At 39.0% G+C, this 25,956-nt stretch overlaps 1 protein-coding gene across 2 annotated transcripts in view; it reads left to right on the forward strand.

Moving 5' to 3' along the window:
• The first annotated feature begins 239 nt into the window (after nt 1–239).
• LOC109916423 (platelet-derived growth factor subunit A) overlaps nt 240–25,956 on the forward strand; it is a 34,289-nt gene continuing 8,572 nt past the window's right edge. The window contains exons 1-4 of one of the 2 annotated variants that reach the window (XM_048609549.1): nt 240–1,227; nt 2,308–2,404; nt 8,534–8,638; nt 19,552–19,739. In XM_048609549.1, the coding sequence (XP_048465506.1) occupies nt 1,168–1,227; nt 2,308–2,404; nt 8,534–8,638; nt 19,552–19,739 (450 nt within the window). In that variant the 5' untranslated portion in view covers nt 240–1,167. The remainder of the gene's footprint in view (nt 1,228–2,307; nt 2,405–8,533; nt 8,639–19,551; nt 19,740–25,956) is intronic. The other variant, XM_048609548.1, reaches the window with a different exon arrangement.

Genomic DNA, 25,956 nt, shown 5'->3' on the forward strand with positions numbered 1-25,956 from the left:
TGTGGACTTGTTGGGCCGAAGGGCCTGTTTCCACACTGTAGGGATTCTATGGATTCCCTTCTCACACCTCTCCCTCTAACCCCACTTTCTCTACCTTCTCTCCCCTGCCACCGTCCCCCACTCCCCTCACCTGCCTCCACCCTCTCTCCCCCACTGTCCTTCCCCATTCACCCTTCACCTACACCTCTCCCTCCCGGAGACTAGGAACCTGTGTTCTGTCTTGGCCATATACAGGTCAGTGGACAGACGGAGTTGGGCTTCCAGGATAGCAGGGACCGGCCAGGGTGATTCCGCGCATTGCAGTGAGCTCACCGTGTGCCCAAGGGCAGGAGCCGCGGGCCATAAGGAACTGTGCCTGGGCGGAGACCGTGTGCGAGAGCCGCCTCTCGCTGTCCTAGTCACTCGCCAGTCGGCGGCGTGATGTCAAACTGTCTCAGTCTCAGTCTACAGCTCTTTTCGAGGTTGGAGTTGGGGGCATGAGGAGCTCTACAATCAGCCTCTGTTCCTTTGTCAGAGTGGGATCATCAAGCTCTCGGCAAGGCGCTTCTACACCGGCTCTAACATTTTTCATCCGATATGGCAGCGATTTCTAAACCGAAAGGAAACCCTTTCTCCTTGCCCACCGTGTGAACTTCAGCCGCTACCGGACAAACTGCAAGAATTAACACCTCGAGCCCAAATGAATTGAAAGAATTAAATTGGGGAAAAAAACTCCAAAAAAACAGTTTGCCAGATTTTGAGTTCTGTCTTAATCTGCGACTTTAAATGGGATCGTCCAACTGGTGAATTTTCAAAATAACAGGAATAAGTCCATTTTTATGATAAATTCTCTCTCAGAGACTCTGTCCCATCCCCTTTTTTCTCCTGTGCAGCCAGACAGGTGATGGGCGTATCAGTCCGGTGCAGTGTTGACTCATGGGTTTTTCAGTTTGGTCTGATCTGAACAAATATGCAGATCTACCGGCTGGTCTACTGCTGATGCCAGAGAGAGGGAGAGAGAGAGAGGACGGCAAGGAAACGTACAAATCCAATGTGAAACAAGAAAAAAAATCCTCACACTCTAGTTACTTTTCCGAGGGATGGTACTGATTTTTTCTGCGACAGGGGCGCCGCTGAAGCTCCTAAATGATCGATTCTCGCTGCAGGACAAACTTAAAGTGAAACGAAATGAGAGCCACGGTTTATTTTATTCTGGGCTTTTGCTACCTGACCTGTGCGCGTACAGAGGTAAGCTATTACTTTAAAGCACAATAACTCAATCTCCTAATGGCTGCCTGCTGTCCGTGCTCTCTTTATTTATCTTGAGTGATAGCGGATGGTTCTTCTGCTGTTTTCTTTGAGCTTTTGTGTGTTTTTTTTAACGAGCTGTGCTTCTGTTAACCAGTCCCTGGCAGCAAAGCTGGCTCTGTGCAATCGCAGTTCGTCTGCTAGACAAACTTTGCTTCGGTTTTTCCGCCAAATGTGCTTGCAAATAGTCTCCTCCGTTAAAATCGGGCAAACGGTTCTGTTGCTTTTTGTTTTATTCCCTCAGGGAATGGATATTTGTGCACTGCACTAAGTTGGTGCATGACAGCATTTTTTTGCTGCAGGTCTTGGCTTGTGCTCCGAAACGCCTCGGTGTTCACTAAGTGGGCTGGAGCAAAAAAAAATGGGAAAAACGATCGTGAGCTGCCAGAATGGTGACTTTTATTATCTTCTTCCTCCCCGAAAGACACCAGATCTGGAAGGGAGGGAAAGCAGCACAACAAATTATTATTATCGCTTGAAGGCTGGGTTTGGGGGCAAAGTACCGGCGTGGCTGAGGTCTCTCTGTTAGGGCTTGTGTTTGTCTCCGATCAAAGTATCAGACTGTGCAAGAGTTACAAGGAAACAAAACACCAGGTGCTCCACTCCGAGCCCACTAACTTTCTGGTGCGCTTGATTTAGCACTGCTACATTTTATTCGGCCACCGAATCGGTGAGAACGAGTGCAATGGTGGTTTGCAAAACGATCTTGCTCTCTGTCGGTCACTTCAGAGCTGTTTACTGTGTGAAGCTGGGGCTGAGCATTCGACCTGAAGGCAACATGCTTACAACCTCAAGTGCGCACTGGTTTTACTCGGCCTGTCTCAACCCCGTTTTATACTGCATGTCTTCCAAGAGTGGGTCAGCTCTGCGCTCGTTCAAATGATTTATAAAGTTTCTATAGAACTTGGAAAGTTTATTTTTAATTAAAACTTTTCACCGGGGAGGAAGATGCGTCATTTGTTTTGTCCATTATTTTATTTTTGCACTTATTTTCGCTTATTTGGCTCATTTACTTCCAAGGAAGCTGAATTTCCCCCAGAATTGCTTGAGAAGCTGGCACACAGTGATATTACCAGCATCCGCGATCTTCAGCGCCTCCTGGAGATTGAATCCGTAGGTAAATTATGTTTATATGTATATATTACCTTCTTTGTCTCACACATGGGACCACGTTATTGCCCTGTAACAGTAAACCGCACATTTCACGCTGCCTGTCATGTTTATTAATTGTTTCTTGTGTAATGAAATGAAGTCTATGGACTTCAGAATCTAGTCTTAAAACATCAATGCAGACAGGCTGCGAAGCAGCTAGCGATCTCTGTAACATTACAACCCTTGTGTGGAAACCAGGGCGTCGCTCTCAAGGACCGGGGTATTCCACTTTGTTAAAACCCCTCCTCCCCACAAACCCACATAACACAAAAAATAAACTGTGAAGGGCTTGGAACTGCAATTTTGAAGTCAGCCTATGACGGCACGGCGAGTCCGCCGTCCCATACTAAGCAAGAGTACTTGATGTTTGAGGCGTTTATAGTAGAAACACCGAACGGATATTTTATTTGCACAGACGGTTTGTTGTATGTCATGTGAATTACAAGCGTCAAAACTGAAAGACAGCAAGCACTTGAGACTCCCTCAGTAACGGTATTCAGCACATTGATCCGTTTGACCAAAGGATTGATCTCCTTGCTGCAGAGTATAAGCGTTAAACATGCCCTCGAAGTAGACAGCACCCCCTAACAACTATCCCGAGCGAGTTATTTGTGGAGAACATTCAGAAATATGTTAGGTGATAGTCATAACACAGAAGCACTTGCAGACAGCTCAACTTCAAGTACATTTCATGGTTGAATGTTTCATTCGAAATACTGTATAACGGAAGACATAAAATAGTGCAATTAAAAGCCTATATATTTATCAAACCGTGTTCCAGTAATGACGATAAACCTAGAAGTATACAATTTTAGTGGAAAACGGTGGAGTGGGTTATTCAAGTCCACTGTTTTCCTGACGCAGAAACTACTTGATCATTGAGCATTTAACACATTCGCTCCATCCATGTACAGTACTGTTTTTTTTAAAAATATCAGGCCGCTGGAAGCTTAACAACCACTGATTCTTTTTACAGCTTTTGATCAATTAACAACAATTGGACACTGAAGACAACTTTTTAAAAATATTTGAGCAAGGAAGAAAAACCTTATGTAGCACCTTTCACACCCATGGGGATATTCCAAAGAACTTCACAGTCACCAAAGAATCTTTTGAACTTCTGTTGCAATATGGCATCCAATTTGCATACAGCAAAATCCCACAATAGTAATTACCAGATAATTTGTTTTAATGATGTGGTTTGAGTGAAATTGCATCAGGGCATCCTGCTTTCTTTCAAATAGTTCCATAAAATATATCTGAGAGGGCAAGCTGATCCTTGGTGTAAAATCTCTGTCTGAAAGACCGATGAGATCTTGCCACAGTGTTAACATGGTAAATTAAAAACCTATGTCACTAGGGCTAAGAATTCCTGCCATTCTCTGTGCTGACATTGTAAATTAATTCATAAAGGTTTATCTCCAGCAACAGATTTCTCAAAATTGTGAACATTATAAGTGATTCAATTTTTTTAAAAAGTGCATGATCATAGTTTCACAAAGAGCCAAGTAGGAAGGTATTATACTATTATAATACACAGCATGTTCTTACCCTCAAAGGGAGAGTGTGGTGGAAGTATCCAGCTTAGATACGATATCTGTGAAGTAAAACTGTTCCAACAAAATCCTCTTTCTGGTCATTGCATTCGTTGGTAAACAACAAAAACTAGCTTCTCTGTTTTTATTTTCCTCTTGTGACCTGAGTGACTTCACACTGAATACAAACAGACCTGAACACATGGGCAGGACCCAAATGACCTCCGAGCCGGTTTTTGACAGGTCAGTGAGTTGCAGGCTTGTGTTGACTGATTTTTGAAGTAACCTGCTGCATGATGGCCAGAAGCAAGTCAAAAAAGCTGCAACACAAGTAACACATCTGACTGGATATAAACAAAATCCTGATATGCTTTGATATTTGCATTATAGTTGTTGGCAACATCTACATACACAAAATGTAATGTTAACACAAGCTGTAACAGTATTTGCAAGTTATTAAAATTCATGCACACAGAAAACCTTAGAACAAATAGATCAAATAAACAATGACTTCCATAAATGGGAGTGGAGTAAGAAAACATTAACATATGATTCAGACAACTGTTAAGTCAGAAAAATAAATGTACAGGAAATTTTCAGAGTAAATATCTGTTCAGACAGCAGTAGAGTATTGCACCATACCTAAACTCTTCACCAACCCTCCACCAGTTCCCCTCAGCCAAAAAAGAAACAAACAGCCCAGGTTTGGAAGGAGAAAAATCTGTCAGGATCCCTAGCTTGATCTTGGTCCAGCAACTGCTTTTGAAGGGTAAGCGAGGACAGGCTCAAAATTGACTCTCCTTTTCCCTGATAAGAAAATGGGAACTGAAAATAACATTTTCAAATTTCCTCGATATTAAAAAGTAAAAATGTGAATTTGCCTGCTACACATAAATACTATGACCTTCCTAGGAATTTAAGTGTCATACTACAACTGTGACCATTTAAGTTTTAGTAAGTTCTACAATGGTACAGTTTTCAATTTGCAAATTTATATGGGCTAAATGTGGATAAGAACTGTAGCAGTTAATACTGCTCTAGTGCTGTTCATTTGATGAGTTGGTAGGTAATTACATTCCCTGGTATGGCACTGGCCTTACAGATTAGAAAAGCCCTTTGTTTCAGTTAGTCTCTGGTGGGTTCATTGATCTTGTGACAATGGCCAAGATATTACAATCGAGCTGTATGTTCCCTGGTTATGGCAATGAGGTGTGTGCATGTTTTTACGTTGGACAAGACCAAGTTGGGTTCTGCTGTGACTTCTTCACCTTTACTATAGTCAAGCCACCTGCAAATAATTGCCGTCAAAATTGAAAACACATGGGCAAAGTACTGGTGGGTGCCCAATGCCTGTGGATTACAATCCAGCAAGTAACAACTTGTATTTGTACAAATCCTTTTATCATAATAAAATATTCCAAGGTGCTTCAAAACAGTATTATGATTATAAATACGTCACACACATTTAAGGAGATATTGGGTAAGAGAACTGAAAGCTTGGACAATGATAGGTTTTAAGGATTACTTTCAAAGTCAGAAGTTGAGGTAGAGAGATATGAACGTATGGATTTCCAGTACTTGGGGCCAAGACAACTGAAGGTGCAGCCACTAATAGTGGAATGATTAAAATTGGGGATACTCAGGATGCCAGAATTAGTCTGCAGATATCGCAAATAGTTGTGGGGCTGGAAGGGATTGTGCAGAAATGGAGGAGTGAGGACGTAGAAGGATTTGAAGATCAGAATGAGAATTTTTAAAATCAAAATGTTGCTTGACTGGAGTTAGTGTAAGTTAGTCAGTGCAGGAATGAGAGGTGAATAGGACTTAGTGTGAGTTAAGACATGTTTTAAATGGTCTCAGGTTTACGGATGAGAGTAGTTGGAAGACTAGCCTGCAGTGCGGTAGAATGCTGGATTCTTGAGTTAATGAAAGTGTGAAATGAGAGTTTCAGTGTCACTAGGGTGGACTTAGTGATGGTGGAAGCATGAGGCCTGAAGCTCACCTTAGGCGTAAAATATGACACAGAGGTTACAAACAGATAGGCTGGATCTTGGATTGTTGCCAAGGGCAAAGATCGAGCAGGTAGCTAGGGAATGGGATAGCAAGTCAATTCACCTGAGAGGGAGGGTTCTAAAACTCCATCAGTGCTGTCTTAATATTTTCTTTGACCTTTCTAATTAATTTTCTTCTTGTATTCAGACATCAATTTTCTCCTTGCTGAAATGTTCACATTTATTGAACGCTCCTTAAATCTTTGTTTGTATTTTTATCCTGTTTTGCCAATTCCACTTTCAGCTCAGTTTTTTTTATTACTTTGAGCTTCTTCTGTATTACTGTTGTTAATTTTTAAGTAATTGCCTATTTTTCCATGTTGAAAATGTTTTGAGTGCTTTCTGATATGGAAACTGACAGATCGTAGAAATATTGGTGATTTGGGCCTTATTCTGGATCCTTAACCGTCTAATTTAGGTTTATCACATTCCCAGAACATGGGAGCAAACTCAAAAATCCATGTAGTTCAACCAGCTTCAATAACTGTAATATCTGTCTCATGTTGGTACATCTTACAGTACTCTTTAACTGGAGACTATTATTAATTATAAATAGACAATGTAGCATGGTATCCTCAAGAAAACCAATTCCTAGGTTGTGGGATATTGACAGAGGTGCAGAAAGCTTTGTAGTGTTATTAAACTTGAGATGGTCTGCTGAAAAAAATATGTGATTGCCTTCTTGGCCAAGCTTGTGTTATCACATATTCTCAGCAATAATCACTAGTTGGAGATTACTTTTCAGTGTTACATTGAAATGTTACTTAAATCTGAAATAAAGTATTGCTGTTTATGTTAGACATGATCAGTAAAAATATATATTCACTGCTTAACTTTGATAATGAATTTGATAAAAAAGACAAAGACAAAGTGAAATGTATCATAAGTTCTGATAAAGAAATATTGTAACATTTCACCTAGTAGTGTATTGAAGTTCAATGCCATCACAATTTAAGGACAATGCAGACCTAAGTATTGAGAAATATTCTCACGTGCTGTCTCCTCACTGAATTGTGGTTCCATATCTGCTAGACACCTTCCAGTACTTCATTCCAATGTCTACTCTTCCAAGTGTGAACCTGGGCATGAAATCTGTAATACAGTTGAACCTGTTACATGCCCTTACTGAATAACCACACTTGCAATCTTCCTAAACATGAATAATGATCAAGCGTATGATCAAGTGTGGGATTCTCCTGCCCCAGCATTGGTTCGTGAAATTAACTGTGGTATTCCTGCTGAAATAATTATTTTAGCACATATGAGAAAATGAAATTGAAACTTTCTAGTTTCAGTGGCTCAGTGCCACACTACATTTAATCTTAAATATGAACCTCCAAAATGTTCTTAGATATCATTTTATCATGTAGTTTGTCAGGAGAACATTGAACAAGTTTCATGCATGGAGGAAAATTTATGTGGAGGATTGCACAGTTGTACTATCCTGTCCAGTTTTTCTCTGTGCTATACCTATGTGATTGATTTATTTCCAGATTTCTGAGAGTTAACTGATCTCATGTGAGATTATTGGTAGGAATACTCAGAGTGGCTGCAGCATCCCTATGACAGTGAAGGGAAGAATCAATTAAGTTTCCCATTTTATTATTATCCAGCGGCCCTTTCTGGAAATGTTCAGGCAGAAGTCAGGATTACCAATGAAAGCTATCCACCTTCTCCTAGCCCACCACACTGTCAAGGTACAAATGTGAATTTAGGCCATTTGTTCATCCACAGCTGGGAGTGGAATTCTTAGGGACTCAGAAATTGCAGATAAGGAAGATGGGGTTGAAAATGACTTCTAAATGTATCAATAATGATCATTGTGTGGAGAAAGTAACTAATTGTGTGTTTTTACGTAACAAAATACAATGTGGGTGATACTGGATCCTTACTTTTATTTCTTATACGATGTGGGTCTTGAAGAATGGCTATTTTCTTGATTGGTGTATTTATAGTAACATTTAACTTGTATCTCAAAATAATTGATGAATTAGCACACATTCACAATCTGTGAGTACTCAAAGGCAAATATTGCACTTAGCTGTTTTGTATTTTGTATGCATTTTGCACTTTTAAAAAGAAAATCATCATAGCTCACATAATAACCAAGTGGCTAAAAGCACAATTTGGTGTAATACGGAGGGAAACCGGCCTAGATGGATTGGTTTCCATCTTTGGTCACTGTTGCATTCTCTGGTTTTCATGAAGATGAGGAATAGGATCACTATATTTAATCTTAGAATACATGGCCTCCAGCTTGGAACATCAGATGAGGATAAGAAGGGCTTGGCTGCGATGATGCTAGTAGGTAAATAGTATGCTAACTGTTGTGCTATGCTTGTGAATTGACATTGGATCGTCTGTGAAATATAAACAAAATTCTGTGGGTTTGATTGCAGGAATGATGACAGTCAAATAAAATCTTAAAATGTGCATTTAACGTTAACATTGTGCTTGTGTATCAATGATATGATTAGTTCTAATATGTTCATTTACCTCATATCACAGGGGATGATGATCACACAGAATCTAATTTAAGGTCTCACAGTATTAATGCAGTAAAACATGAGTACACAAAGCGTTCAGCACCTGTACGCAGAAGGCGAAGTATTGGTAAGTTTAGTTTTATCATTTCACTTTGTAACAGTATTGTTTAAGTATTGTATAACTTTATTTTTGTTATTCAGTAGTACCTATTTTGATACACCAAGCAGTTTATAATAGAGATTTACCAGGACTATCAACATTGTGAAGATGGAAGTGATTACAATCTGAACTATTCAAAATTCTTTTGTATTAGACTATTTATTTCAATATCACAGAATCTTATGGTGGTAATGTGATTCTGACTTTGTTTTAGCAATCAGTTGAGGATCAGATCAGATGTCATTTCATTGGGGTGATTTCAGTGTGACGTGGACTTTGCTTACTTTTAAAGTAATACAGATTGTCAGCTCATGTTCCCTTTGTTGGTGATTTGAGGTGAGATTCTGCAGTATGTTTGGATGTACTATTCCTTTGTATCATGCAGTGGGATAGAAGTGTCTTATTATAGTGTAGTTCATGCCATTTAACTGTTGAAACTAGCAATCTGTCAGTGTTCTGCCCCCATCTATTTCCAGCACCCTCCAATCAAACCATACAGAAATGGACTTGAGCAGCTCTGCACCTGTGAATGTTATCTGGAATAGCTCCAGCTGTAGTTTGGCTCAAGGACATAACACACCTTGCAGTTGACTTAATATTGACAAAGTGTTCATGCTTCTTGTTGTTTATGCTATTATCTGAACTCCTTGATGTCACTGCCCTCTGATATACTGTACGTAATTTCAGTAGAACTAATATGAGACCCATAGTCAAAGAACTACACAACGTGGACTTTTTTTTCCAATTCTCTCCTCTCTTGGTAGGATTCCACCTATTCCAGTAAATCTTTACATGACTGTTCCTCACATGAAAAATCAGATGGGAATTGTTGGCAAGTTGTTCCACTTTGTTAGGTGATCCTGCCATATTCAATGTTTGTATGGCTTGCACTTTTAACAGGCTACCTAGATAGCAAAGGGAGATCTGGCTGATTTTGTTTACGCCTTCCCTCAGCTATGTCCGAAATAAGCTATCAACTGATCAGCTGAGCCATCAGAGCATTGTTTATGTGCAACTGGAAGCTTGCACATATTGTGTTGCTGGTTTTTAATTGTTGCATGTCCATTTAGAAATATTGACATACACCATCTCCCTACCCCTAACTTCCTAAAAGACAGTGGGGCAAACTCATCAAAGCTGTGTATTGAGAGCAGGGCTTCATTAAATGGTAGCGCAAGGTTATAACTTTATAGAACTGATACTTTCTGGAACTGGCAAGGTTCTGCCTGTTACCCAAGGAAAAGCAGTACTCTCATTACAAAAAAACAGGTTATGAATATATAGCACAAGTAATGTGCTAGAAAGTCAATAAGTACAGAATAAATGGCTGCAGAGATCCTGCAAGTTTTCTTTACAGACCCCTACTTAGCAAATCATAACTTTGTATCACTGCCAAACTTATGAAAAAATACATTGCCAACTAGATAGAATACACTTGATAGCTTTAAACGTTGATTAATACTTAAATTAAAGACACCTTTTGTTTTCGCTATAGTTTACATGCAGATGTGCTACTTCTTTACTTTGTCCCCTCTAAATTGCTTCACATTGTATCAGTTGGTCTTATTTTTGAATCATAGTGGTGATTCTATAATCTGTGGAACTGTACTCAAGTAGAAGGGGATCAAAGATTGAGGAAGATATGATATATCTTTGTTTATGGCCTTGTGTCACTTTCCTTGGAGTCTGGTGGAGGCTTGTTGAATCAGTATGTGATGATAAGTAATATAAACGACAGGGTGCTATAGGTGCAACATGTACGTTACTGAATGTCAGGACCTGTGAGCCATTACTTAGTAAGTCTGTTTTCTACCTTAAACAAATAGCTGGGTGAAGTTTTGGTTAGAGAGTGTGTCATTTCAGTTCATGTTAGCTGTCAGCTGAGGAGGAGCAATGGTAGAGGACTAAACAAGCTGCCTCTTCCACAGGGAAACTTCATTGTGCCAGAGAATTAAGGTGCACAGATAATATAAGATAACCTAAAATTGTTATAAAGAAAGAAAAGCAAAGTTCACTTTGTTATATGTTCATATTGTGGATTTAGATGAACTTGATAAGATACTTGAGCTTTGTTCTTGCTGTCATTGTTTATGATCCTGTCTGAGCCTGAGGTTGACTTCTGTTTTGTAATGAGCATCCAGGCTCGTTAATGTACATATAATCATGGTCTTTTCCAGAAAATGTTGCAATTCGACATCTGAAACATATTGCCTAATATTAGAATGTTTTAATAAAAGTTAACAAAAGCAAAATTCTGTGGATGCTGGAAATTTGAACTGAAAATGGTGGAAATAGTCAGCAGACTTGACAGGATCTGTGGAGAGAGAATCAGAATTAATATTTCGGCCAAACCTTGATGACCAACTTTTTCCATTTTTATTTGAAAAAGATGGTCATTTAGAAATAGAATTCCCTATAGGTATCTGTTATTCACCATTTGCTACTTAAAATGGTTCTGCCAGTTAAATCTCATTATCCCCTCGTCTGCTGAAAGCAGTGGCACAACGTGAGACATGGTTCCATGCATGCTGTGTATTCTTTGATAGCCAGTCTTAATGTGTCAGTTTAGACAGTGTGTAATGGCAGGATATTTGACCTTAAAGTATCACAACTGAACCTGATCCTGTTCTCGCCCGACATATACATGATTCCTTCTACGAGCAAATATCATTGGACAGCGATTTAGAGCAAGTATTCTGCTCATTCTCCCTCTTCTAGATTCTTGTAGTCAACCCTTGCCTTACAACTTACCATAGCAAGTTCAGACAACCTTTCATCTGGCGCTTTCATGTCAGTATAGTTCTGTACCAGCATAGCTAGTGGATTTACTAATTGAGTAGGTTATTCGGGCTCATACTTTTTTTTTTACACATTTGTTTACCTTAAAAACAAAATGTAGCACTCGTTTTCTAAAACACCAACAACTATAGAATAATACATTCAGACTGCTGAATGGTTTATCCTAGAAATTTGTTGGCTGGTAATTTAGTCAAATCTTTTTCATGAGGAAATTGCCAAAACAGCAAATTATCAGTCATTGCGTTAGTAAAATGAACTTAATCCTATTGTAGTGTTATAATTCCAAGTTACAGATTCCAAATCCTCATTTTAAATCTATAGATTTTCAAAATCATGTTTTAAATCGAATACATTTGTATTGGTAGCTTGTGTACTTGTTGTTTATGTTGATCCTCTGTTAATCAGATGGGCAAAGACAGTTACGTTGCACAAAGCACAATATTTTACTACTTATTCCCAGTACTGTGGTATGAATTTTAAATATGTATAAAATTAAATGGCCATTTATTAATATATTTTCCCTTTCACATTTTTTTCTAAAGTGCTTTGTTCTTAGTACACTTGAAACATACTGTGGAAAATCCTCATATAAACAAACCTGCCCAAATAAATTCTTTAAATTCAAATTCATGTCCCAACATGTTGCATGGTAGCTGAAGACACACTGCACTGCTGTAAAACTTGTTTATAGCTGTATCAATGTACCCAGAACACTCAAATAACATGAGACTGTTTTCTGTCAGCTATAATGATTTTCATTTGTTACGTTTGAGCAAATAGTAACTGAGCTGCGTGGGTAGACAAAACTGGGATAGACTCCCACTGTGGCTGATGATCAACTGGAATAGAGACTAAACTGCTATTACATTTAGTACATCCATGTATACTAGGAACAGTCCACAGAGCATTTATGATACATAGGTAGTGTGTGATTTTTTTGAAATCCTGAATAATATAACAAAATTTGGAGCAGGCATTTCACACTCCATATTGGTGCTGAACTTTTTTTTTAACTTGCTTTTCACTTGGTCAGAAAGTGAAAACTTACACTAAAGAGCAAATTTTGTTTTACAGAGCTCCTTAGTTCTGTGTAGCAGTAGCAATAATTGAAAGGAAGCCCGTAAAAATGAAGAGAGAAAAATGTGGCACAACGATGCCACCCGAAGGTTGCAGGAACAGCACCTCATATTTCACTTGGGAATCCTGCAGCCCAATGGTATCAATGTGGACTTCACAAGCTTCAAAATCTCCCCTCCCCCAACTGCATCCCAAAACCAGCCCAGCTTGTCCCTGCCTCCCTAACCTGTCCTTCCTCCCACCTATCCCCTCCTCCCACCTCAAGCCCCACCCCCATCTCCTACCTAATAGCCTCATCCTGCCTCCTTGACCTGTCTGTCCTCCCTGGACTGATCTATCCCCTCCCTAACTCCCCACCTACACTCACCTTTACTGGCTCCACCCCTGCCTCTTTGACCTGTCTGTCTCCTCTCCACCTATCTTCTCCTTTATCCATCTTCTATCCACCTCCCCCTCTCTCCCTATTTATTTCAGAATCCCCTTCCCCTCCCCCATTTCTGAAGAAGGGTCTAGGCCCGAAACGTCAGCTTTCCTGCTCCTCTGATGCTGCTTGGCCTGCTGTGTTCATCCAGCTCTACACCTTGTTATCTCAGATTCTCCAGCATCTGCAGTTCCTACTATCCATAAAAATGACGATTGGGCAGGCTATGTCAATCTGCGCCAAAGTCATGTTTGGTTGTGCCCTGGCTTGGGGGGTCATTTGAGAGAAAAAATAATGGTGATATACAATAGTGTACAAATTGTTGTACTGATTTTGTACATCTAGATGTCACTATTGTGCCTCTAAATAGTGGGAGTGTTTCCAAAGTTAGTGACATCCAATAGCAAGGAAAGGATCTTTAAATTCACATATTCCATTGTTTCACTAATATTCAGGTGAATGGATTATTAATAGAGGAATTGAAATGTACCTTGTTTATTTTACCTAACTTGTCCCTCCTTGTTCCCGCCACTTCTAACTCTTCCTGCCCTAAATGCTCTTATTGGAGTACCATTTCTTGTTGTGGAATGTCAACTCATGACCATTCTTGGTGTGTGTGTGTGCTCATGACTGGTGGTGGACTTGGCATGGAGTTTGGGGTAGAGTGAGGACAATTCTACCATTATCAAGTACACTTTTCAGCAGGATCTATCAATAATACTTAGAAATAAAAACATCAACCAACATTTTTTTTATTCGTTCCTTTCCAGCATTTAGTTGACTTAACTTGGCATAGCTGTAAGCCAGACACCTCCAAAAATGATTCAACCCAACCATGACATTTTCTGCTTCGGTGCATTCTGATCTCAACTTTGATCATAAAAAATACATGGACATCTGTGATCACCCATAATAGGAGCCTGGATTTAAAATATTTACCTTTTTATTTCTAGCTTCTAAACTTGACATACAAACGTAGGAGTTAGGAGCTGAAGTAGGCCATTTGGCTCCTTGAACTGTTCCATCATTCAATAAAATTACGACTGATTTAAGTGTGCTTTCGACACCACTTTCCTTACTATCCCTGATACCCTTAACTCTCGTCTCCCATAATTCTGGTGTCTCCCAAATGGAGAGAGATACTTTCAACATCCACCTATTCAAGTCCTGTCAGGATCAATAAGGTTACCTCTCATTCTTCTAAACTCCAATAGATACAGATCCAACTTTTCCAACCTTTCTTCATAAGATAACCCCTTCATCTTGGGAATCAGTCATGTGAGTTTTCTCTGAGTTGTTTCCAAAGCAATTATGTCCTTTCCTAAATAGTTGATACTTTGAATTATTTTGTTTTACTAAAGTTGAGGATGACACAAGGATACTAATGGGATAGATTCAGGTTAAGTGAGTTAGCAAAAAATTGTCAGATGCAGTATATGGGAAAATGAGCTTAAGCACTTTGGTAGGGAGAATAGAAGAACTGAATATTATTTAAATGGGAAAAGACTGCAGAAAGCTTCAGCACAGAGGGATTTGTGGATACTCATGCATCAATCAGAAAAAGCTAATAGGGAAGGCAAATGGCTATTGACTTTTCTATAAAATGAAATGGAGTATAAAAGTAGAGATTCTTGATTGGTAAGGTGATCAAGACTTACGGTGAGAAGGGGATTGAGAAACATGAGCCATGATCAAATGGTGGAACAAACTTGCTGGGCCAAATAGCCTAATTCTACTCGCATATCTTATGATCTTATGGAAGTCTTGCGAAACTAAACAAGGCAAGGTCAGACCACACTTGGAATACTGTGAGCCGTTTTGGTCCCCTTATCTAATGAAAGATATACTGATATTGGAGGCAGTCCAGAGAAAGTTCACTAGGATATCCTAAGCATGGAGGGATTTTATTATGAGGAGAGGCTGAGTAGAGTAGGTTGGGTTTGCTTTATTCATGATAAGAGTGAGAGGAGACCTTACTGAAATACAGTATTCTTAGGTGGCTTTACACGATAGTTGGAGAGATGTTGTTTCCCTTGGGGGAAAGTCACAGATCAGGTAATCTCAGACTAAGGGCATGCTTATTTGAGACTGAGATGAAGTGGATTTTTTTCTGAAGGTGGTCAATCCGTGGAATATTTACCGAAGAAGGCTGTCAAGGACCAGTCGTTAAGCATATGCAAAGGTGAGACAGGCAGACAGGTTTCTAGTCTGTGAAGGAATCAAGGGTTATGGGGGAAAAGGAAGGAAATTGGAGTCGAGGATTATCAGATGAACCATGATCTCATTGCGTGGTTGAATACTTCTGCTTCTACATCTTATGATCTGAGTACGTAGGCTTCTCTTTGGCCTCACGTAGAGTCACTTCCGCTGGCCCTTCTGTTGTGGAATTCCACTGTTTGCGCTGAAAGAAAGATATAGAATCAGAAATTCTAGTTGTTCAGAAGTAACATTGGCAACTATAAAGGTGTGTAATAGGAGCAGAAGGAGACCATGTAGCACCTTGAGAGTGCTCTTTCGTTCAACAAGATCATGACTGATTTATTTGTGTTTCAAATTCCATATTCCCATCACCCCAGTAACCCTTAAATCCCCTGTCCAACATGATTGTATCTACATAAAAATGGAAAGAACTGCGGATGCTTTAAATCAGGAACAAATGCAAAGTTGCTGGAAAAGCTCAGCAGGTCTGGCAGCATCTGTGAAGGAAAAAACAGAGTTAAGGTTTCGGGTTCGGTGACCCTTCCTAGAACTTCCTCAGATCTGAGGAAGGGTCACCGGACCTGAAACATTATCTCTGTTTTTCCCTTGACACATGCTGCCAGACCTGCGAAGATTATATCTACCTCTGTCTTAAAAATACTAAAATCCAAGTTTTACCCATCTTCTGAGGCAAAGTTCCAAAATTGCACAACCCTCGGAGAAAAAGTTCTCCTCATCTCTGTTCTAAAAGAGTGACCCCTAATTCTAAAAGTGTCCCCTAGTTCTGGACTGACACACAAAAGGAAGCATTGTTTCCATGTTTGTCTCGTTAAGATCATTCAGGATCTTGGGCCAAGTCACCCCTCACTCCAGTGGAAACAAGCCCAGCATCTCATAAGGCATCCTGCTTATTCCAGGTATCAATGTAGTAACCTCTGCTTATCTGCCTCCAATACATTTACATGCTTCCTTAAATGAGGAGAAAAATACTTTACAATGTATTTGAGATGTGGTTTTGACTGTGCTCTGTATAACTGAAGCATACTATTCTTATACCACCAATTTGGTGTCATCTGCAAAGTTGCTAACCATACCTCGCATATTCGCATCCAAATCATTTATTAAAATGACAAAAAGCAGTGGACCCAACACCGATCCTTGCAGCATACTGCTGGTCACAGGTCTGCAGTCCAAAAAGCACTCCTCCCCCACCACCCTCTGTCTCCTACCTTCAAGCCAAATTTGTATCCAAATGGCTAGTTCTCCCTGTATTCTATGTGATCTAACCTTGCTAACCAGTCTACCATGTGGAATCTTGTCGAATGCCTTGCTGAAGTCCAATTAGACAACATCTACCACTCGGCCTTCATTGATTTTCTTTGTTACTACTTCAAAAAAATCAAGTTGGTGAGACGTGATTTCCCATGCACAAAACCATGTTGACTATCCCTAATCAGTCCTTGCCTTTCCAATTGCATGTAAATCCTGTGCCTCAGAAACCCCTCCAAGAACTTATGATGTCAGGCTCACCGGTCTATACTTCCCTGGCTTTTCCTTACCACCTTCCTTAAATGATGGCACCACATTAGCCAACCTCCCGTCTTCCAGCACCTCTCCCATGCCTATCGACGAAACAAATATCTCCACAAGGGGCTCAGCAATCATTTCCCTAGCTTCCCACAGAATTCTGGGGTACACCTGATCGAGTCTGGGGGATTTATCCTCCTTTATGCATTTTAAGACCAACACTAACACCTCTTTAATGTGGACATTCTTCAAGATTCAATGTTGTTTGTGGTGGATACTCTCATTTTTCCTGGTGGTGCATCATCTCATTATCTTCTAAAGAAAGAATGTGTTACATTTATATAGCAGCTTTCATGATCTCAGATTGTACCAAAACACTTTATTTAAATACGTATTTGAAAAGTGTAGCTGTTGTTGTAATAAAGGCAATAAGACAGTCATTTTGTGCACACCAAGGTCTTACAAATTGAAACATCATAATAACCACATAATCTGTATTTGTGTTGATTGAATGTATAGTATTGGCCAGGACACAAGGGATAAACAACATGCCGATATACTAACAGAACCTCATCTTGAATGGATTTGTGTGGGTTCTCCTTTTGACAGTAGTTTTGGGCATGATCCAACACCTCTATAATCACCATATAATATAAATGGAGTGTGCCATTTAGTAAATAAATCCAAATAACAATAAGTCATTCATATCAAGCTTTGAAAGGGCATATAAACCGTAGTGCATTCTCCTCATTTAGTTGTTCATGTTGTCACAGTGCTACATTATGGAATTTTCTACATACTGTGCAATTTGTCTTTTGTGTTCTGGGCTTTAAGTTCCTTCAATAATAAAGATAATTACAATCTTGAAAAAATTGCAGGAAATAGATAGGTAATAGGTGAAACTTGGGTAAAGTTATAGAATACCGTGACACAGAAGAGGCACTGGCCTGTCTGCACTAATCCCATTTTCCAGCACTTGGGCCATAGTCTTGAATGTTAGGTGTGCAATTATAAGTCTGTATTAGGTGCAGAAGGCAGGCATAGACAGAATGGATGACCTGCCATGTGAAATGACTCCCATACTTAAAAGTTGGATTGGTTAACATACTGTCCAATGTGGTAGTGAGAGATAGAGATTAGAAATCTCTAAACTTTAATTTGTGGTCTGTACTCTTAGTCCTCAAGCCAAGAACAGTTGGGTTATCCAGTTGGCTTTTGTATTTCAGGCCAATCAAAGGAAACAATCCGTCAAGGTGCCTGCTTCCAATTACTTCCACATGACCTGCACAATGAGAAAATACCCACTTGTGAATGAGTTTGATCTGCTAGTGCTTACAAAACTATTTCAGTAGTAATTTACATTTTCAGAGTAGGAACAATAACGACATTTAAAAAAATGTAAAGAGAGGGTCATGGTAGGAAGAAGAGAAAAGGTAGGTTGGAAAGTAATCTGTGCGCATCTGCAGTGGTGAAAGCCACTGGAATGAAAGTAGAGCTTCTCTCACCGCATGTGTGTGGTGCAAGTTATGAATGGCACACTTCCATTGTATGGTTTCTGGGTGTGATTGTAGTGGTATGCAAGCAAGTGCAATGTACACATCCCTGCTGGCTGAATCAGAAGGTAATGATTAATACATTTTAAAGTGTTTTTGTGTAATAATAGGTATAATCAGGGGACTTTATACCTGACCATTGCTTACTACTCAGCCTGTAAGTGACAAGATCTTGCAACAAGTAGTATTTTTTTTGTAATTGTTTATTAGGTTTCTTGTGTAATGTTGTTTCGGCCATTTAACATGTTGTTCATGATATGCTTTCTTCACCTAATACCATTCTATTAAACAGAGGACCAGTGTGCTTGAATTGAAATCAGGCAAAATACTGAGACTAAAAGGTGAATTTCAAAAGGGCTTAGGTACCATGCTTGGTTTGGGCTTGAATGAGCGCATTAGGACCTATGCCAACTTACCTTGGATTCGCTTCTGCATGGTTTTTTTTGGTTTTCCTTTATGACTAGGATTTCGGCAACAAACAAATTTAATGTTAATCAGTGTTTAATTGCATGTGTGACTCCATGAGAATCTGCACTGCTTTGCGTGCTACCGACTCCTATAATAGATTAAAGTGTGGTTGGTTTGATGGAAAATGCACTGTTTTGTGTGATAGAGCCATATAATTATGAAGGTTCAGGGTTTAATGCCTAATTGAGTTAACTGATGCAGGGACATGTTGCAGTGGACCTACTTGGTGCTTTTCAGGTGAACCTATTTTTCCTAATCAATCTGTTCAGAGATGTTATTACACACCTCTGGAGCAGGTGGGACTTGAACCTGGGCCTCCTGATCCAGGGGTAGGGACGTGACCACTGTACCATAAGAGGATCCCCTTTAGGTGAAAGAGAGGAAAGATTAACCAAGGTTCTTTTGATTGATCTCTTTTCAATAACCCCTGGCGGAATGTATGGATATCAACGGTTGGCAAAGTATTAAAGCCTGTAACAGTTGAATAACTTGCTGACACTCACCATTAGACTTGCATGTGACTGGTTAGTTAGATACCAGATGGTTGTTTTTGTTCTTGAACTTATACTTTCAGCAAGCCAATCTGCAGGAATGTAAAAAAAATACAGAAAAATACATTTATAACAAAGAAAAGTCCTAACAGTTTTTCTAAATATGTTTGCCAAGCAAAATTTCCCCTTTGTGCTTTAAGTTACTTTTCTTCTGACAGTAAATACATTTATTGACTTGAATGCTTTCTCTATTTTGAAAAATATCTTATAGATTCAAAGGAAATTGTCTTTCAAACATAAAATATTTGAACCAGTACTCAAAGTTACTTTGTTGAAATTTTTCAGAAGAAGCTGTTCCTGCAGTGTGTAAAACAAGGACTGTCATTTATGAAATACCTCGCAGTCAGATAGATCCCACCTCTGCCAACTTCCTGATATGGCCTGCTTGTGTGGAGGTCAGACGCTGCACAGGCTGTTGCAATACTGGCAGCGTCAAATGCCAGCCCTCCCGGATACATCATCGAAGTGTCAAGGTGAGGAAAAATAACTTAACTGACTGGTTTACAATTGAATTTCACTCATCCGTAATCTCATCCTATTCTTTAGAGGAGTGGGTGGAAGGGGGAGTTTGGACGGAGTCCATATTGGCATGGGCTGTGTGAAAAATAACTTGACATCATCTTATCCATCGTTTAATAAGCCTCAAAGTGATTTTAATTGGTTATTTTAGGATCTGGAGAATACATTTTTGAAAAAAAAATAAACAAAGATATGGTCTGTCTGTTTTTGGCACAAACTGAAGTAACTGGAAAATAGCTCGTTTATATCCTACAGTAGCTTAGCTGTTTTGGGGTGGGTGGAAAAACCTTCATTTTGATCAATGACTTTATATATTTTAATAGGAGTTAACTGCATTTCAAGCCATTATTAAAAAAATTAAACCAATATAGGAAGAAAAGATTCAATATTTTGTGATGCTCTGGCCAAAGTTAATGAATTAATGTGGCAAAGCTGTTATATTAATGAGGACTGCTTATGATGTTGAAGATCCACTGTGAAATGACATACTTTATTACTTTTAATGTGAAGTAGCAAGCAAAATAAAGGTCAGCCACAGAACACAAAGCCTATCTTGGTGCTTCAAACAGACCCCACTGTTTTAATGACAGGATGGGGAGTATTTATTTGTTTTTTTATTCTGAATGGATATTGCCACATGGCCTTTGATGTAATTAACTGTGTTCAGATTTGAATAGAAGCAGTTTGGTTTTTGGAAATATATCTTTCAATGAATGCTGGTGTTTGTCGGAACTGGGTGATTATTCTGTCAGTGCAAAGTGGCGGTAATTTCCATGGCACATGACTCATGAACAGATGCATATGTTGGCAATTCTTGGAATGTAAGCTTAGTTCTCCTTCAGTGACCATATTGTGACAGTCAATTACTTGCAACTATATAGAGTGTCCTTTTATGTAATTTAAGTTATTAAAAGGCTCAATTTATTGACACAGAATTAGTGACTTGCACTAGATCAGAATAATTCAGATAAAATGCCAGAGAAAGCCAAACTGGTGACAACTTTGTTTTGATGCTAATTCACTTTGTTGTCCAGCTTTGAATTTGATGTGGGTTGTAGCTTTTTTTCACTGAAGAACTTAACAAACAATTCATCTGATCATTGTATGAACTAAGTAATCTCAGGCAACATATGTTGCCTGGCTGCGTTTTGAAAAGGAAACAAGAAGTTGCATGTCAATCATATTGTGTGTAATTCCAAGATACTTGGAAGTTACTTTGTTGAGCTAGCTTTATCTTGCCTTTTAAAATAGCTTCAGCTCCATACTATTTATACAATTTTTATCACATGCTGAATAAGGAAACACACACATTTGGCTAAGTACAAACTAAGATTACTTCAGTAAGTGCTGAGATGTTTTAATGGGAATTAGCATTGGCCCTGGTAGACTACACTAAGAAGGTCCTCTGGTCCCTGGTGGGTTAATTGTTTGTGGGTAATGTTCTTTGTAGGGTGTTACATGCATTAGCAGCTTTGGGCTAATGGAGAAATAGCCCATCAAGGGTCTCTGTATCTGTCCTATTGCTGAAGCACTTACTGATTTCGATATTTTGAGACTTCTCTCTGATTCTATCGGCACCATTTGGTTCAGCTTACACGTGAAAAATAACCACTTTGGTGGGGCAAATGAATGACCATGATACTCTTTGAATGTATATTAGTTGGTGTCATCTGAAGAGGGGCAGAATAGTTGGAGAGGCAAAGCTTCACAATCTTGAAAAAATATCCTTTTATAAGTTTCTTGGCAAAGCCAAGAAATAAAATATCTGGTGCAAAATTTGGCCTTTTTATTGTTACCACACTTTTAGTCTAGGGATGAGCAATGCAGATCCTGTAGAGAAGTGAATTTGTAGATTAGTGCTAATGTAAGTAGTTCACTAGTATGCATATAGTCTGAGAAACTCTTCATGGAATGTAGAATAAGTATGTGGCAAGTTTGTGGGATTCCCCTCATAACTGCATATCCTCCCATGCAAGCTAAGAATTTTCCATGTTACAATGGAAGTATTACTTCATTTTCTTATAGTTTTGTCTGCATATAATTAGATTTTTAGGCCTGTTGGTACAAGGGCCTAGTCATATACACTGCGTATGTGATTAGAACCTTTCTAGATAAAGATCTCAAAGCTATGCCTGTTCATTGACTGTAAAAATTTGGACCAATGACGACTCCAGTTGTTAATTATAGTCTCCATTGCAGCGGCAGGTGTTTCAAGGTACATTTCAAGAATTTTATTGTGTTTTGCTGTGCTTTGACTTGTAAAATGAACTATCTGAAGTTCTATATAAATCTTCTTCTCCAAAATTTATTTGCCTAAAGGGACTACAAGCATCTCTGTTTTCAGTTTTAGTCTGAGCAGCAGACTTCTCTTGACTAACAGGATTCTTGTACTCTCACCTGAGAAGTCTGTGCCAACAGATACAAGGTCATTTAAAAAATTGTTACAAGGAGAAACATGTAGTTTTTGCCATTGCGATCAATTATCAGTCTTCACAGAAATAACATGAAATGAAACTTCTACATTACTACAGAGGGAGCTCTACCAAATGGAATTGTTAATTAGGAGCAGAAATACAAAATTAAGCATCCCTTGTTAAACAGTTATCGTAGACTTTGGGGAATCTATTCCATGTTTGCCTCCTTTTGCAAATCCATTCATGCTCCAAACAACCATAAGGTCAGTTTAATTATTTAGTTGTTGCTGATTTCAGAGGCTGAAAGTTGGGTGCCATAGATTGGAACACTAAGATAATTGAAAAAACTAAAAGAGGAAAACTGGATTAATTGACGATTGTTTTAAAATCCTGAAGACTGTTGAAGAGAGGAAAGACTTGGGAAGATTAGCATTTTTGAAATTCTATGGTTGAGGTGGGGGAGGGGAAACAGTAAGTTGAAGTATAAGATTGTGATACATCTAAAAGTGAAAGTGTGTTAGGGTAGTGTAGTTGTAGCTTAGAAAAATCGAGATAAGAGCATTGTGGAAACAATGACTGTAGTATTGAAGTAATATAATTTTACTTCATTCTGCCAAATAAATTCTAAACTCCTGTGCTACCTTCCATTATTGTTGCAACAGTTAGACTGATACTCAATTTAGACCCAGTCTGATGCTGAAAATTTGTAGAATATAAAGAAATGAAACCAAATACTATAAAATTGAGATCTGGCAAACCCAAACATTTGCACATGCAGATGCACCAAATTATCAAAGTACATAGATAGCCATAGTAATACTGAGATACTGTAGGCAACCTTGTGCTTTCATTTGGTCAGGTTTAAGACTTGAGAGGCAAAATAAAGGAAAGAATTCACAAAAAGCAGAAACTAATGCAACAGCTGTAGCCTAAAAGACATCAGAGTTAAACCTCAGACAATTGCCTAAACCATTAACAGCTTAAAGACTACTCAACTGCTTAAGGCTAAATCAAAAGTAAATGGCTGTGTTGTGGAGGATACAACAAAGTGCTGAATACCTTCTGGTGAATTTTTGTGAACTAAAGATTACACCATCAGATGCACATCTTTCAATTTACACAACCACTCACAGCCCAATTTCTAAGCCTCTAGGATTCAACTGTTTAATAGTTTTGTAACACTTAAGATTGCGAGTCTGATGATTGATGTTGATGTGTATGTTCCCATATCAATCTCACAGTGAGCCAGGAGATGCTTGTTTTTAGGCTCTTATTAATACATTGTGACAGGTATATATCATGTGAAGAAACTATCGATGTAAAAATGTATGCAACAAAATGAAGAGCCTTCCAACTTGTCTATTGACTATCTTGAAAGCACAAAGTCTTAGTAGATGTGGACACAAGCTGGAAATATGCCTGAAATGTTTTAGCTCTTGATTTGCCAACCCATGTTGGAAGCTAAGGAGGCTTGATGGCAGTAGCAGAGTATCACCAAATTACACTCAGAACTGAAGACGAGTCATATTGGACTCAAGAGTGTTGACTCTGGTTCTCTCTCCCCACAGACGTTTTCAGAGCTGCTGAGTTTCTCCAGCCCTGTCTGTTTTTAAATTGCAATATTATGTGTACAATAAACACAATTGTGTCAAAATTGAAAAGTGATATTGGAAACAAATACATTTGACATTTAAATAAAATTCTTCTATCCACCATTTTCATCTAAAAGTGATTAGGTGTGAGACAGAGAAGTTTCATATGATCAATTGGACCATGGTACAATCTTAACCAATGTCTACTGACTAATATAGTATTTATACCATTTGATGTAATATCATAACTAGCTCGAACTGTCAATTTCCTGTGATCTGAATAAGACTTTATCATATCAAGTTATTGTAGTGATTCCCATCATAAATGATCTAAAAACAAATTATACCACAAGATGAATGAGTTAATGAGCAAATTGTTTTGTGCTGGAGATGGTAGAGGGAGTAGTGAATTGCTACAGAAGAACACTATTATCTTTTTTTAAGATTGTTTAACAGCTGGAGTATGAGCAGTATGGTCATCTTATTTTAAAAAGGATGAAAATGCATTGAAAGCAGTTCAAAGAATGTTTACGAGACTAGTACCTGGATAGGTGGATTTGTTGTATGAGGAAACTTTAGACAGGTTAGGCTTGAATGAAACACGTATGATCCTGAGGGGTCTTGTCGTGGTAGAGAACATTTCTGCTTATGGGAAAAATCCAGAATCGGGGTCACCTGTTATAACAGAGAAAAGGTAATTTTTTTTCTTGGAAGATCCTGTACTTTCCTGAAAAGGTGGTGAAAGCAGAGTCTGAATATTTTTTAGAGGTGAATAGATTCTCATTAAGGGTAAAATGTTATCTAGGGTAGGTGGGAATGTACAATCAGAATAGCCATGATTATTAAACATCAGAGCAGGCCTGAGAGGCTGAATGGCCTACCCCTGCTTCTTGTTCAGGTGAAATCTGACATGCATTGTTTTAGTGAACCTGATCTCCAGTTACTGACACTTAGTTAATGGTCAGTCCTGAACAGTTTGGCACTTCTGTTAAATCCATAACAAATGCAATGAAACTAATTGGACTCTTAACAGACTATTGAAAATGGCAGGATTAATTCATTCTTCATGCTTTTTGATATGGTCTGGGTCTTGATTTGTTGTGGGAAACTTGCAAACTTGCTCAAACATTGTTGGACAGTTATAAGTAGAACTGGAAAAACACAGAAGGCCATTTGACCCTTCGAGCCTGCTCTGCCATTTTTCATGATCATGGCTGATGGCCCAACTCAATAGCCTAATCCTGCTTTCTCCCCATTCGCCCCAAGTGCTGTATCTAGTCATCTCTTGAATCAATGTTTAAGCATCAACTACTTCCTGTGTTAATGAGTTCCACAGGTTCACCACTCTTTGGGTGAAGAAATGTCTCCTCGTCTCCATCCTGAGTTGTCTACCCTGAATCCTCATACTGTGACTCCTGGTTCTGGACACACCCACCATGGAACATCCTCCCTGCATCTACCCTGCCTAGTCCTGTTAGAATTTTATAAGTCTCTATGAGATGCCCTTTCATTTGTATGAACTTTAGCGAAAACAATCCCAATCTAGTCAATCTCTCCTCATACGTCAGACCTGCCATCCCCGGAATTAGCCTGGTAAACCTTCGCTGCATTCCCTCGAGAGCAAGAGCATTCTTTCCCAGAAAAGGAGACCAAAACTGCATACAATATTCTAGCTGTGGCCTCACCAAGGCCCTGTATAACTGCAACAACACATCCCAACTCCTGTACTCAAAACCTCTTGCAATGAAGGCCAACGTACCATTTACCTTCTTCACTGCCTGCTGCACCTGCATGCTTACCTTCAGCGGCTGGTGCACAAGGACACCCAGGTCCCACTGCACTCTCCCCTCTCCTTGCACTTGATTGAAAGGACAGATATGATGGTTTTAATTTTGTAAACATTACAATCCAAAGGAAGAGTGAGTATTTTTCATCTCCGTTTTGTTTCTGCTGTTGAGATTAGATAGGGCTCCACCATTTGACGTACTGGTTCAGGACAGAACCAACTGATCCCAGATGAGAATTGCTTGTATAGCTCTTCAATTTTGATCACCTCATTTCTTCTGCAAGGCTAATTATCCTTTAATTTATATCACAGCAGTTTTGCTGATCCTGAATTCAGTCAGAACTACGTATCAATTTAAAAAATTTGGTCTGGGTGGGTT

The sequence above is a fragment of the Rhincodon typus genome, chromosome 21 (genome assembly GCF_021869965.1).
Source record: "Rhincodon typus isolate 14 chromosome 21, sRhiTyp1.1, whole genome shotgun sequence".
Taxonomy (NCBI): domain Eukaryota; kingdom Metazoa; phylum Chordata; class Chondrichthyes; order Orectolobiformes; family Rhincodontidae; genus Rhincodon; species Rhincodon typus.